The sequence below is a fragment of the Dromiciops gliroides genome, chromosome 3 (assembly GCF_019393635.1).
Source record: "Dromiciops gliroides isolate mDroGli1 chromosome 3, mDroGli1.pri, whole genome shotgun sequence".
Classification (NCBI taxonomy): domain Eukaryota; kingdom Metazoa; phylum Chordata; class Mammalia; order Microbiotheria; family Microbiotheriidae; genus Dromiciops; species Dromiciops gliroides.
The window spans coordinates 521,905,103-521,920,422 of NC_057863.1; the positions used below are offsets into that span (position 1 = coordinate 521,905,103).

The 15,320-nt window shown below is 38.2% G+C and overlaps 1 protein-coding gene across 12 annotated transcripts in view; it reads left to right on the forward strand.

Moving 5' to 3' along the window:
- YAP1 (Yes1 associated transcriptional regulator) overlaps positions 1-6,949 on the forward strand; it is a 161,482-nt gene extending 154,533 nt beyond the window's left edge. For all 12 annotated transcript variants that reach the window (XM_043997456.1, XM_043997460.1, XM_043997458.1 and 9 more), the window contains 2 exons: positions 1,544-1,656; positions 2,849-6,949. In XM_043997456.1, the coding sequence (XP_043853391.1) occupies positions 1,544-1,656; positions 2,849-3,087 (352 nt within the window). In that variant the 3' untranslated portion in view covers positions 3,088-6,949. The remainder of the gene's footprint in view (positions 1-1,543; positions 1,657-2,848) is intronic.
- Positions 6,950-15,320: the final 8,371 nt, after the last annotated feature.

The window sequence follows — 15,320 nt, forward strand, 5'->3', positions numbered from 1 at the left end:
ACTTTGTTTCTTATTCTAAACTTATAAGCATAAGAATTCTGGGCTTTTCTTGACAATACTGGGAATAAGCTTTTTTCAAAGGCATGTATATTGACAAAACATTAAGCTAGACAGTCTTTAAACACTTGCCCAAACGACTTCATTTTATATAAAGGTGAGCATAAGGGTTCATTTTTATTTTACTGGATCTGTTTGAGAATGTTATTGTCACTAAAATCTGGCAAGGAAAAAAACTTTTCCATAAGATTTAAGTCTATGATTCATAAGAGGAGAGTCTCCATTAAGGGACAGAGGGAATAAAGAAATGAGGATGATTGAATGAATGGGTGTAGAATATACTTCAGAGCTGTGCTTTTCATCTGAGTAGTGCTTCAAGCTAGATTCTTGAGAGAAAAGCTTGATATGTGTGTCTTTACTCTTCTAAGTTGAATGGCTGCTCATCCATCCAGTTGTGAGAAAGATATGGGGCTCCATATTCTTTAGAGACAATTAAAAGCAATATCCATTATCATTGGTCCATAGACTTTTTCTACATCGCAATCTAAGATTGACGATTGAACTGCTTCAGACACAGCTTCTGCAGGCAGCCAAATGGTCTTAGTTGCTGCTTGTTTACTTAATAGCACTGTTTATAGAAGTAGTGATCTTTCTTCTCTGTTTACTGCCCCTTTATATACAGTTTCAAAGCTTTTAGATTTAGCCTAAAGAAAAACCTCTTTCTTTGCCTGTCCTTTTACTTAAAGGAATTTTCACTGAGGGATTTTTCTAACCTGTATTTTGAAGCTTTTCTGCTTAAAACTAAAAGATGCAATAACTCCAATAAGAGATGAAGCTGTACAACTTCTTATCATTTCCCTCTAAGGTAATGTGAGTGTTTCATTTGTTTTAGCCTTCTCCAAGAAGGAGTGGTGGCTCTTTGTTTAGGGATGGCTTTTTTTCTTTGGCTTGAACTTTGCACAGAAGTTCTTTAGCACTTAGCATAAGTCTAGTACAGGCCTGTGGCACCTTCATCCCCGATGTCTGGGATTTCTCATTTGTGCTGCTGTCCCCTCTTCCCCCTCCCATCCCATTCAGGACTCAAATGCCAGCCCACTGTAGCTAGGCCTCTCAGATTATCTTCACCTACAAAAATTGTGCTTAGTAAAGGCCTGATCAGGTAGCTGGGAAACTTAATTGAGTGATCTATATGTAAAGACTGGTTGGTATGGTATATATGAATGTAAAAAGCAATACACTTTTGGTAATGCCCCTGGACCCAAAGCTTGGCCAAGGGGATTGGGAGGGAGAGGGAGGAGAAGGGGGAGGTGAATGTGGATATTGTGATTTTCATTTTGTTGGCAGCTTTAATTAGGATCCTTTGTCTATTTCGCTTCACCGCCCATTGGTTATGTCTGGAGTCTGAAGGACACATATTTCCAAAGTTGCTAAGCAGAGTTTTTCTCTAACCCTCTTTTAGAATGATGTTGATGCTCACTAGGCTTGTTTCTGTTTTAAAGCCTATCTCAAATATCCTACATTAATTTTCTACCCTTCTCCTTTGCAGTGGCACCTATCATTCCCGAGATGAGAGTACAGACAGTGGGCTGAGCATGAGCAGCTATAGTGTACCCAGAACCCCAGATGACTTCCTAAACAGTGTTGATGAAATGGATACAGGTTGGTTTTCTGGTCATACAGTAATGCTGCCTTAAAAAAAAAGAAAAAAAGTATAGTCTTATTTCTACTCAGTCTTATAAAACTATACCAGGTACCAAGTATACAAAAACTAAAAAGAAATTATCCCTGCCCCTGGGGAGCACACAGAAGGGAAATGTCTAGTACCCAGAAAAGTGAATTCAAAATAAATACATTGTAATTTCAGGGGAGAGGCCCTAATAACTAGGAAAGCAAGGGAAGAACTCTTGTAGGAGATGGGACCAAAAAAAGCACCTGTTTTCCTAGCAGGAAAGACAAAGAAGATCCTCATTTAGGTGTCCTGTTTTTCTAGAGGTGGATTATTGGATCATTCCTTTTTTAGTTTTTATGTACCTGGTGCCTAGAAAGTGCCTCTCTGTGACTCACCTGGTGGCCCTGTCACTAACTTTTTATTAGCATCTTTGACAGAGGGCAAACACCAATGAAGAGAAAAACTAAAACTCGAGCTGGTCAATTCTGTCAGTTGAACATCTGGTAGATGGTATTGTCTCTAAAGTTTGCTTAGCCCTAATTCCAGGACTTACCTTATGTTGGTCTTCTGCACACGGAATGGCCTTCCTTCTTGTCTCTGCTGATTCAAATGGTGTTTTGAGTTCCAACTTGGTCCTGCCTTCTCTGCAGAGCTCTCTTGGTAACTGTAGTCTACATGTTTCTTTCTAACCTTTTCAAATTTTTATAGCACTTGCTTTCTCTATCACTGATTTTGACACTTAACCACATTGGTTTCTTGGACTAATACCTCAGCAATCTGTGCATATAGATGAATGACCTGTCTCTTCTGCTACATTTCTGAGGTTTTAGAGGACTTGCATTGTTTTTCTATCTCCTATTTCCTCCCTCTCCCCTTACTCCTCTTGGTGCCTAGGATATATTAGGCACTCAATAAAAATTTTGGTCAAATGAGTGCCTACAAAATCTAAAATGAACTCCAGGGATTATTCGTAGATTTGGGTTTTAATTAATGATTTCCATTGGGGAAGAAGGTATATTTCAGTGGCCTGTTAACAAATTTAGAATTCCAAACTGGAAGGTGAATTCAGAGCTGCTTTTCTGCATGGGTTTGTTTGAAGTTGTCTGGTAAGCATATAGCCTTGATGTGATTACCTTTTCGGTACAACTTGACTACCTCTTTGTTGTTGTTGTTCCAAATTAGGTGATAGTATCAGCCAAAGCAACATACCCTCACAGCAGAACCGTTTCCCAGACTACCTTGAAGCCATTCCAGGGACAAACGTGGACCTTGGGACACTGGAAGGAGATGGAATGAATATAGAGGGAGAAGAACTGATGCCAAGCCTTCAGGAAGCTTTGAGTTCTGACATCCTTAATGACATGGAATCTGTTCTGGCTGCCACCAAGCTAGATAAAGAGAGCTTTCTTACATGGTTATAGAAGCCTCAGGGAGACTGAATTCTGCATCTGTGAAGGATCTAAAGAAATAAGACATTTGTATCGTCATTTTCCAAATAAGCCACTGTGGCAGACTTTTGGCTTACTTAGAGCTGAACCAACATCCAGCAAGATTCTTTCATCCCAATATTTTGCTCTTCCTTGTCCATTGCTGCTGTTATATATTGCTGACCTCTTTCACAGTTGGCTCTGAAGAATCAACAACTTTTGTTTTGATCTTTATTTCTATTGCTGTTGCAACTACTGTTCATTTTGGGGGTTGGGGGAAATGAGCCTGTTTGGCTGATGAATACCATTCCTTTTGCCCAATTATGTGTTCACCTATCATTTTAGCTAAGTACGCTGACTTGTGAGTTAAATGCTACGTGTTGCAGCTTGTAGTTTATTCAAGTAGTTGTCTCTTCAGCTGCCTGTGGCAAGTGGAAAAACATGACTTACTGGTCTGACAAGCCAAAAAACGGTGTATCTGATCTAAAGAACTCAACGCTGACACAGAGGAGGGTGCAGCTCAAACCAAGAGTGATGATTGTGTCAGATATTCAGTATTTTCCACTATTAACTCTGTCCTAAGTCACATAGCGCTCTGGATTCTACTTTACGGTATTAAAAGGCATGGGACAATTTCTGTAGAAACACATTATTGCCACATACTCTAGCCTAATTTTTGTCTGTCATTAATTAAACAATTTATCATATTAGTGAACATAGTAGTTTTAGTTTGGGAGGGTTATTGTAGTTTTCTTTATGGTGAAATCTACATTTCCTGGTTTCGTAGTCTTATTTAAATCTTGATTGTTTGCCCTTTTTTATACATATATATTATATATACTTACAATATGTTTATGTTAGACTGATAGTTGAATATATAGTTTTATATGTTTCCCTCTTAACTTTTCAGTTTATTTTTTAAAAGGTAGTTTTGAATGTATCCATTTAGAATACACGACCAGTGGCTTATTTTTCATGCCTATTACTAAAATGTGTAGTTTAAATCTGTTTGGGGGCAGTCCAAAGGTATGTAGCAGGGAGAGAGGGGAAGTGTTACAGACAGAGGTCCTGCATCAGCACCCTGCTCTCTGTGGGCACAAAATAAATATAATCTGATCAATTTAAGTGGAACAAACCAAAAAAAAAAATGTGTTGTTTTTTTTTTTACCCCCCTTTAAGCTCCAGCCCACATGGGCTCCTCAAAATGTTAGTGAAATCAGTAAGGAAAATAACATTCACAGCAGAAGAAGGCTATATTAAAAGTTTTTCCTAACTCTCATCTTAGAAGACAATGTTAGAAAGAAAGCCTTATGCAATTAATTTAACAAACATTTGCTGAACCACCTACAACATACTGTGCTGAGCTCTGGGGGAGAAAGTTTGGACTATAAAAGGTCACCACCACACATGCTAACCAGACTGTCCTAACAAAATGCGAGAACCTCTGTGCTGGAAAATTTGCCCTAGACAGACTGTAGAAGACTTATAAGGCTATGTGTTAACTGGCAAAGGGATCAGGTAATTAGTTCAGTGCATTTTGATAGATGAATTGAGCACAGCGATAGAGACATGATTATATCTTTATTTTAACAGGAAGAGATGTTAGACTGTATTATCTGTGCAAGTAAAGACAGTTCCAAAGAGTATTTTTTTTTAATGAACAAAATGAGCAATGAATCAACTCTTCAGTATAAGCTATGAAGTATTTTTTGTTTGTTTGTTTATCATTTATAGAGACACCAGCTAGCACCTCTCTACTTAAGGGTCTGTCAATGTTTCCGTGATAAATCCTTATTTTCAAGGGTTTTATAACTTAGTCATTAAGAAAAAAAAGAATCCTGGCTGAAGCTTGGTTTGAAAAGTCTTGGCTCAAAGGATATGTATTTTTTTTTCTAATTATGCATTCTGGGTAGTTTGGCCCTTGGATTTAGAGGAGTGCAAAAGTGAAAGCAAGAACTTTTATGTTAGAAAATGTCAGTGCTCCAGAAGCTCAATCACTGTCTTGTATATAATGATTTTCAGGTTGATGGTTCATAGTTGACTTTAGGAGTTTTTATTAAACAAAAAAGCAGTGGAGAAATTGAGTATGGGGAAAATACACTGTGTAAGTGTGCTAATCTTTTAGAACAATAGAATACTATTTAGAAATGCACAATATAGTATGTAGATGGTACAGCATGTTTTTTTTTTCTTAATGTGCAGAAGATCAAAGCTACTCTGAAGGAGAACTAAAATTCTCTTCTGCCACTGGCAAAAATTAATGTTTCCTCTTCAGTAGTAGCACATAAACTTGGGGGTCTTGTAATGTTAATGGGACCTTGATAGAGATTTTAGGGTTGTTGGTTTTTTCCCCTTCCCTTCCATAAATATCACACTGTCTTGCCACTTGGTCATTTAAAAGAATATTATTCCAAAATTGAAAGTCATTTAAGGAATCGGACATAAAATCACAAAACAAGAATATCTAGATCTTATAATTTCCCTTCTACTTTAACTTGCCAATTTATACCTTAATGTTGTAGCTTCTCAGCACACATCACTGTATACCGATGTCAGACATCTAGTGTGCTGGAGTGAGTAACAAGGCTTCTTTCTTTCTGGAGTTCAAGTCACATCTGTGATGTTACTTTTAATATTTTATTTTTCCTATTTAGTTTTTTAAAACCGCTTAAAACTTCTTATTGGTAGATTGGGGATAGCATTGAAATGGGATCTGACCTTAACTGGGTATTCTTGAATTGTTTTTTAACACTAAACCAATTTTGTAATCCTTAGGTTTATCAACCTTTTAACACTCATGTTCTTTTCAAACAGGCTGAAAAATTCTTCCAAGCCATTTGTCCACTTGATGGTCCAAATTACTTTGGTTTTTCTGATCGTCAAAAGAAAATGTTGATGACGTAGATTTTAAAAAAATAAAAGCATAAATACCTTTTTAAAGAAGACTTGGTTGATTAAAGCAATATTTTAATCAGAGAATTGAGTGGTCTTAAATACATGTTCAGCATTAAATAGCTGCATTGTGTACTTTGTCAGGAAAACTGGGAAATATCAATAAATATGTGACAAAAAAAATCATACCAATCAGTGTTGGAGCTTAAACAATGCAAAACGGGGAGACAATTTCAGTATGATTACAGTTACATAGCTTTTGCACATCTTGGAAATGAGTACTCAGATGAATTTCACTTTGTAAGCATGTTTTTATAAGAATAGTGGGTGTGCCTATCTAAACAAAACTTCTGTATCTTGAAAAAGTACTCTCCACATTTTAAATGTTTTATAGTAGAGAATTAAATGAACACTTGTCAAATATATATATATAGTACAAATGTTACATTTTTGTTTTAGATGTAAGAGCATGCCAGTATGTTAGGTACCTACTATACTGTTACATTATTTTTTCCTTATGTAATACTTTTTCATTTGTTTATGTGGTATAAATATATACTTTATGCTTAAACTCACCTTTGTTGTTTTTAACAGTTAGTAATATTTAAAGCCGTTTTGGTTTCTTAGTTATAGATAGCATTTGGATTTTTAAGTCCAGTTATGGTGTTTTTGTTTTGTTTTGTTTTGCTGGTTTTTTTAAGCCTCTGTACTCATCACTTAGCCACCTGTGCAGTCATGGGCTTTTGTCACTTGTAACACACAGCAGCATCGCTCTTCATGTTTCCTGAGGACTTGCTATGCATAACAACACAGCACCAAGAAAAGTGGGAAGAATGTAATTCTATTTTCTGTGACAGTCTGCAGTTTTATTTCCCCAATCTGTCCTCTTGGTGCCCTGGAATTTCTTCACACATACATTTAGTGAATACCTCATTTTGGCAGATTCTAGGCTTCAAATGTTTGTTGCAGGTTTATTAATAAAGACATTCCAGAATTTTAATAGCAGGTCCAGAGCTCTGAATTGAAAGCTAATTTGGTTGATGTCCTTGAAGTTGACTCATTGTGGTGTGTATGCATGTGCGTGTGCACACGTTTATACGTCCATGTGTGTTTTATTTTTAATTCACAAATATGTGAGCTGTGATATCAGTATGAGAAACTTCTTGTGTGGAAGCTCCCTCCATCAGTATAAAGGGGAACTGGTCTGTGGCTTCATAGATGGATCCTGTTGTGTCCCTGAGGTAGATAGAAGTTAAGTGTTTTGCCCAGGGTTACACAGGCTAGAATGTGTCAGGGGCCCATAGAAACTTAGTCTTTCCTGACTCCAAGCCCAGCAGTCCTTGTTGCTTCTGCAGTTTGGATGCTTAGTATATTTTTTTGTTGGTGGTCAGTCATTTCCGTTGTGTCTGACTCGTCATGACCCCATTTGGGGTTTTCTTGGGGAAAAAGAATAGAGTGGTTTGCCATTTCTTTCTCCAGCTCACTTTACAGAAGAGGAAACTGAGGCAAACAAGGTTAAGTGAGTTGCTCCGGGTTACACAGAATCTTCCTGACTCCAGGCCTAGAGCTTTTATACACTGTGCCATCCAGCTTCCCTATGCTTAGTATTAAATCAGCTTTGTTTTTGTGGGGTGAGGTGGGGAGGGGAAGAATCCTTTACCATTTATTAGCAACACCAAGTGTTTTGTGATTGGGACTTTCAGCTTAATACCTTTCAGATGTTGATACCAAGATAGCATCAAATGTAGGCATGAGGCAGATTTCATAAACAGTCATAGAACATGTTTTGCGTTTAAGACTATGCACTTATTTGGGAGGAGATTTCAAGGCATGGTAGTGTTCAGGGTGGAAGAGAAGACTTGGGACAAGGAGAATGCAATCTACACTTGCAGAGATAAACTCAACATCACTGTGTCCTGTGCTTAAACTCGAGTTGTTTTTGTCATTCAATCATACTTAGAACTGTTCTGATGTCTAAGGTATAGTATTTGGAACTCTTTAAGTCAGATTGCATTTTATTAAGCCAGTAATATTATCATTTGTAGAAGTTATATAGGGTTTTTTAGAGTTGTAAAACACTCTACAAGTGTTATCTCATTTTATCTTCACAACCACCCTGTATGATAGTGTTATTAGCATCCCCATTTTACAAATGAGGAAACTGAGCTTGAGAGAAGTAAAATGATTTGTCCAGGGTGTCACACAGCTCAGGAATGCCTGAAACAAGATTTGAACCCAGGGCTTCTTAACTCCAGACCCAAGACCAATAGGTAAAAGTTACTGAAAGACAAATTCCAGCTCAATGTAGGAAAGAATTTCCAAATAACAAGAGCTGTCTGAAAATGGTATAGGTTGTCTTGGGATGCATTCTTTTAGGCTGTAGATCTTTTTAAAAGAAACTAGTTAGGGGGCAACCAGGTGGCGCAGTGGATAGAGCACTGACCCTGGAGTCAGGAGGACCTGAGTTCAAATGCAGCCTGAGACACTTGATACTAGCTGTGTGACCCTGGGCAAGTCACTTAACCTCAATTGCCCCCCAAAACCAAACCAAAAAAAGAAACTAGTTAGACTGAAATAGCCATCAAAATATTAAGTTCACAGGTAGAGGATAGGAAACCTGTCTTAGAGGGAAGACACTAGTCGATGGGTTAGGAGCTCAACCTTGAAGAGAGGCAGGAGTGGGACAGAGAAGTCAGTGCAATAACTTGTTTGAGGAACAGCAGCAAGCAGGTGAGTGGAGGGGTCGGTATATATAGCAAGATAGCCAAGAAAGTGGGAAGGGGCCAAATTGTGGCTGTGTTGGATTTTCAGAGGTGGTAAAAAGTCATTGGAGTTGGGGGAGGAGAGGGTGATGTTGACATGGGCAGGGCTTTGATTTGGCAGCTGAATGGGGGGGGCGGAGCTTGCAGTGAAAGAAATCGAGAAGAGAGACCACTAAAAAGCCCATTAAACTCTTTCATACATAAAGTGATGGAGGCCACACCAGAGTGGCAGCTTTATGAGCAGACAGAAGGTGTATACACATACAGGAGATGTGAAGGGAGAAAGAAACAGGAATTAGAAACATTAGATATGTGGATGAGTATGAATGAGGATTTGAGGGTGGCACCAGGGTTGTAAGCCTGGCTAACTGGAAGGATTGGCGGGCCCCACAAGGCTAATAGGAAACTTGAGGAAAAGGGAGGGTTTGAGAGCAATAATGTGTTATGCTCTGGATATGGTGAGTTTGAGATGCATACATCATAACCAGATTTCCCTGGGAAGTCATGAAACCTTCAGGAACATTGTTCAGCCAACCACCCTTTTATAACCTTGCTCCCAGGCACCCAACTGGCTCCTGTAACCAATTAATATTTGGCAGCGTTTGCCTATAGATTGTTCTCCAGCTATGGGAACATAAGGTAATATGCCTTCAAGTATTTTAGCCTGAGTAAAAATCATGCTAGAGGTTTTTATTTTCTAGTATGCAATCTGAGTATATACATGTCTTTCACAGTCTTAACCAGAAGGAAACTATTCTAAGTTGTTTAAATGACCCTATGTCAAGAAGTTACATAAGCATTGTTGCTACGCAAACATGCTGACATCAAGGAAACTTCCAGAGGAACACATATAGTTTCCATTGCAGTGGATAGACTGCTAGGCCTGGAGTCGGGAAGACCCCAGACCCAGTCTCAAACACTTAGCTGTGTGACCTTGGGCAAGTCACTTAACTTCTATCTACCCCAGTTTCTATGACTGTAAAGATAACATCTACTTTATAAGGTTATGAGGACACCATAGTACCTAGCACATAAGTGTTTGGCTCCTCCCTCTATTTTGTAATATTTTGAGAATTCAGGACAAAGACAGTATTCCCAAAAGGCTGGGGGGGAAATAAACTTTCATATTTAACTATTGCTACTGAATTCAGTGGAATTAAATGGAAGAATGGGGGTAGGGGGGAAGAAGCAAGCTCTACTGAGAGGCTTTTGGCATTATATACAGATGTGTGTATCTGTATATGTACGCAGCAAATGAGATCATAATTGTAAAGTGCTTAGCACTGTGTCACAAGTGCTACATAAAAATTATACATATATGTATATGGCAACTACGTGGCTCAGGATGGAGCAGTGGGTCTGGAGTCAGGAAGACTTGAATTTAAATCAGGCCTCAAACATTTATTAGCTGTGTGACCCTGGGCAAGTCACCTAGCCTCTGGAGAAGCCACTCCAGTATCTCTGCCAAGAAAACCCCATGCACAGTATAGTCTCGTGAAGTGAGACATGATTGAACAACAACATAAATACACACACACACACACCCTATCTACATACAAACAAAATTAAATTCGGAACTGTTGGCATGAAGTTCAAAGGGACAGTGGAGCCACTACTGCACCTACATCTCCTTCGCTACCACTGCTGCCAGGCCTTTTTCCCCTTCTGTAGCCAGGGCTATTGATGGCCTACCTTCCCAAGCTACTCCGGTCCCATTCTCAACATGGTGACGATTGTTACCCAGGGGCTTGTGGGCCAAGGCCTCCTTCTCATTTAGGAAACTCTTGCTGTTAAGACCCTGCACCCAATCTCCAGGTCTTGCTCTTAGTCCCTAGACACCTGTAAACCCTGGTCCAGAGAAGACCCAAAGTCTTCAGTGTCCATTCCAGCTCAGAGACTCTGGCCAGGCTACCTCAACCACAGCTGCTTCCACCACGCAACAGAGTTGGAAAATTCAGGGAAATGAGGTAGAGAGAAGAAATTCCTAGAAGAACCAGGGGTGGAAATTTAATAGTTAATAAGTCAAAGAAAAATTAATACAGTAAAAAAAGTTAGCAATATAAAGGATTCAGGAGATAAACATTATGTAGGAATACATGCTTTAAAAAAAGACACCCCCCACCCCGAAATGATGTAAGAAATAGGGTGAAATGGGTTACACAGTAAATGCTTTAAAGAGACATGTGAGGAGGGGCAAGAAAAAGGAAGAGAAGAAATAAAAATATAAATCAACATACAAGAACTAAAATAATTCCTGAAGATGGCAAAAGGTAGAATATAGTCAAAATCCCAGAGATAATGAAAGTTAAATTGGCAAACAAGCTCAAAGGGACTGGAACTTGAAAGCAAATTGTGGATATGCAAGTAGAAGGAATAGAATTGGAAGACAGAGCACAAAAAAGGGGGGAAGGAACCTGGCAAGTAGGTGGCACAATGGATAAAGCACTGGCCTGGGATGCAGGAAGACCTGAGTTCAAATTCGGCCTCAGACACTTGACACTAACTGTGTGACCCTGGGCAAATCACTTAATTGTGGTTGCCCCACCCCCCAAAAAATCGATTGAAAGGGGGGGGGGAGGAACTTTAGGCTAAAGAATGAATTGGAGAAAAAGTCCTAGAGTGAATAAGAAATGCAAAAAGAATCCAAGCTGCAAGTCCGTAAGGAATATAATAACTAAACTATAAAATTACAAAGACTCTTCAAGCAAAAAAAAAAAAACCATATCAAAAATACTTATTACTTTCTTGGCAATAACACTTGAAGAATGGCAAAATCTGGCAAAAAGAATCACATTTTAAGGCAAAAGATTAGACCCAAAAGTTACCTATCCCACACATTTGAACATTATGCAAAGTCAAGATGGTATCTTTTAAAAACCAGTAAGACATTAAAGACTAAATTGACAAAAACCTGCAAAGAATTCTCAATCCGTAGAAAAATACCTTCTTAACAAAAATAGCACATTTTCAGCCTGTTACTACCTATTCCGAAGATCATGAAATAAGGTTATGTAGGGGGTTTTATTAGGGAGACTGGAGCAAATTTAGGGTTTGAGATGAAAGCATTTTTGAGTTAACTAAGAAAAGTTAAACTAATCCTACTTTGGTGCCTCATTAGAGCATTCTGGTAACCCTGGCCCTGGCTCCCTAAAGAAGAGTCCAACCTTGGGTTGGACTGGCAAGTACTGGCAGTCTGAACCCTAGCACCAGCTAAGTATAGAAGGGATCATGGAATAAGAATTGCAGGAGGCTTCAGAAACCATCTAGTCCAAACTTTTCATTTTAGAGTTGAGCTAACAGGTCTGGGGAGGAGGCTAAGTGTGTTACTGAACAAGTAGTAAGCACCAAGATCTAGATTTGAACCCAGGTCCTATGATCCCAGAGCCAATGATATTTCCGTCATATCACAATGCCTGATTGATTACCAGATGATTTCTTTGGCCCTAGCAATCCACAAATAAAAAGGCATTTTAAAATTCCAAAAAATGATAATGTATTAATAGGGGTCATGGCTGGGGAGAAGGGAAAAACTAGTGCTTAGAATGTGATCTCCTTGAGGTCAGGCATGGTATCTAATAAGGATTTAAATGTTTGTTGACTGTCTGGTGCTTCTAAAAACAAAACTATCTTTAACAAAAGAGAAGTTTACCCCTAAACTTCATATAATTCAGTAGCTTAGAATTATATGTAGTTCATTAAAATAGAAGAAAGTTATTGAAGAATAAGATACATGAATCTCCTTCCAGATGAAAGAAAGAATGAAATATAAGGGTGTGTGTAGGGGGGGGACAGAAGACATAACTAATTTAACTTTTAGAACTTTGCATGTAACAGAAAAATTGAGAATTAAAGAAAAAGAATCAATCAACAAGTTTTAAGTACCCACATACACATACACATATATATTAAATACATATATCTATATCTATATACATACATATATACAGACATACACACATATATGGACATGGCAAATGTGTGGATTTGTTTTACTTGACTTAGCATGTTTATCACGAGTCTGGTTTTATCTCCCCCACCCCCAGCTGGAGGAAGAAGGTGGGAGGGAGAGACCCAGAGAGACAGAGAGATAGAGAGAGAACAGGAGCAGGCATGGGAAAGAAATATAAACATTTCTTTGATCTATATTTTGGGGCATCGATGGATTTATGTGCCATATAAAGGTGGAAAATCAGTGAAAATTATATGCTCCTTTACTTTAGATTCCAGCAAAGGTAAATAATTCTTTTGTTCATGTGTACTGTATTTTTTATTATCAGCTTCTATAAAGGATAGGAGAGCTGTTCTTATCACTGAAATTTAAATCACTGATGAGGAACTGATCTGCTTTCAAATTTAGTTTCTTCATAGCTACCAAAAGAAAGGGAGAGATGCTAATGATTAGACAGATGCAAATTATAACAACTCGGAGGTACCACCTGACACCTATCAGATTGGCTAAAATGACAAAAAAGGAAAATAATAAATGTTGGAGAAGCCGTGGGAAAATTGGAACACTAATGCATTGTTGGTGGAGCTGTGAACTGATCCAACCATTCTGGAGAGCAATTTGGAATTATGCCCAAAGGGCGATAAAGCTGTGCATACCCTTTGACCCAGCAATACCACTATTGGGTCTTTTTCCCAAAGAAATCATGGAAAGGGGAAAGGGACCCACATGGACAAAAATATTTATAGCTGCTCTTTATGTGGTGGCAAGGAATTGGAAGTTGAGGGGATGCCCATCAATTGGGGAATGGCTGGACAAGTTGTGGTATATGAATACAATGGAATACTATTGTGCTGTAAGAAACGATGAGCAGGAGGAGTTCAGAGAAACCTGGAGGGTCTTGCGTGGGCTGATGATGAGTGAGATGAGCAGAACCAGAAGAACATTGTACACAGTATCATCAACATTGAGTGTTGATCTACTGTGATGGACTATATTCTTCTCACCAATGCAATGGTACAGAAGAGTTCCAGGGAACTCATGATAGAAGAGGATCTCCAAATCCAAGAAAAAAAAAAAAAAGAACTGTGGAGTATAGATGCTGAATGAACCATACTATTTCTTTTGTTTTTGGTGCTGTTGTTTTTTCTATTTTGAGGTTTTTCATCATTGCTCTGATTTTTCTCTTATAACATGACTAATGCAGAAATAGGATTAATGTTATTATGTGTATGTATATATATATAAAACCTATATCAGATTACCTGCTATCTAGGGGAGGGGGGAGGGAGGGGAGGGAGGGGAGGGAGGGAGAAAAATCTGAAATTGGAAAGCTTGTATAAATGAAAGTTGAGAACTATCTTTACATGTAATGGGAAAAAAATAAAATACTTTATTAATTTAAAAAAAAGAAAAGGAGAGATGAAAAAGTTTATGGAAGCATAGACAATAAGGAGGAAGGATTGAGAGGCAATGGGCTATTTTAGTAAAAGATACAGAGCAGCTAGGTCGAACTACAGTACATAGAGTCTGGAGTCAGGAAGACTTGTCTTTGTGAATTCAAATCCGGCTTAAGACACTTAGTGTCTGTATGACCCTGGGCAAATCACCTAACCCTATTTGCCTCAGTTTCTTCATCTGTAAAATGAGCTAGAGAAAGAAATGACAAACTACTCCAGTCTGTTTGCCAAGAAAACCCTAAATGGGATCATGAGGAATTAGACATGACTGAATAAAATTGATTTGGAGTCTCAGCACAAAAGTTTGAATTCCTGCTATGCCACCATTTTTCTATTATTTTAGGCAAGTAACTTTCCTTCTCTGACTCTCATTTTCCTCCTTTGTAAAATGAGGGAGATGAACTTGATGCTCTCAACCATCCGTTCTAGTTCTCAATCATATCAATAGAACCTAGAATCAGTCAGTCAATAAAATTTTTATTAAGGTCCAGGCACTATGCTAGAAGAATTTCTTGGGTTGGTTCAGTACTCTCTGTCTTCAGGGAAATCGAATGAATCATCTTAAAAGACCTGATAATTCTATTGCAATGTAGTACAACAATCAAAGCAACACTGGATGCAGAGTCAGAGAATCTGAATTTGAACTCTACCACTGACATTTATTATGTTACCTTAGGCAAGTCATTGAACTTCCCTAAGCCTCAGTTTTCTCATTTGTAAAATGGGGGAAATGGAATAGATGGCTTTGTATACAACTATAGAACTATGATCCTAAAATCAGATCAAATCACTCAAGCCCTGAAACATAGTTTTATCTCAGTGATGAGTTTTCATGCAAACCAACAAAAAAAGAAGACGTGTTGTATCTGTGTGTGTATTTGTGTGCAAAACAATATTTTACTGAAAGAAAAATAACTTAGTGATCCCAAGATGCAAGAGCACAAGATCCCAAAGCTCACCCCCAAAAGAGCAATTCATTCCCTTTTCACTGGTAGAATCTGGTCCAGTGTTTTCTTTTCTGTCAGTTGACCATCTGTACATAAGCTGCATATGCAACAATTGTGTTTCCCTTCAATCTTTGTATAATTATCACTTGCTAAGGTAATTGTCTTACAAAGGCAAAATTCTAGGGGTAGTAATAACATAATCATTTGTATACTATTTCCC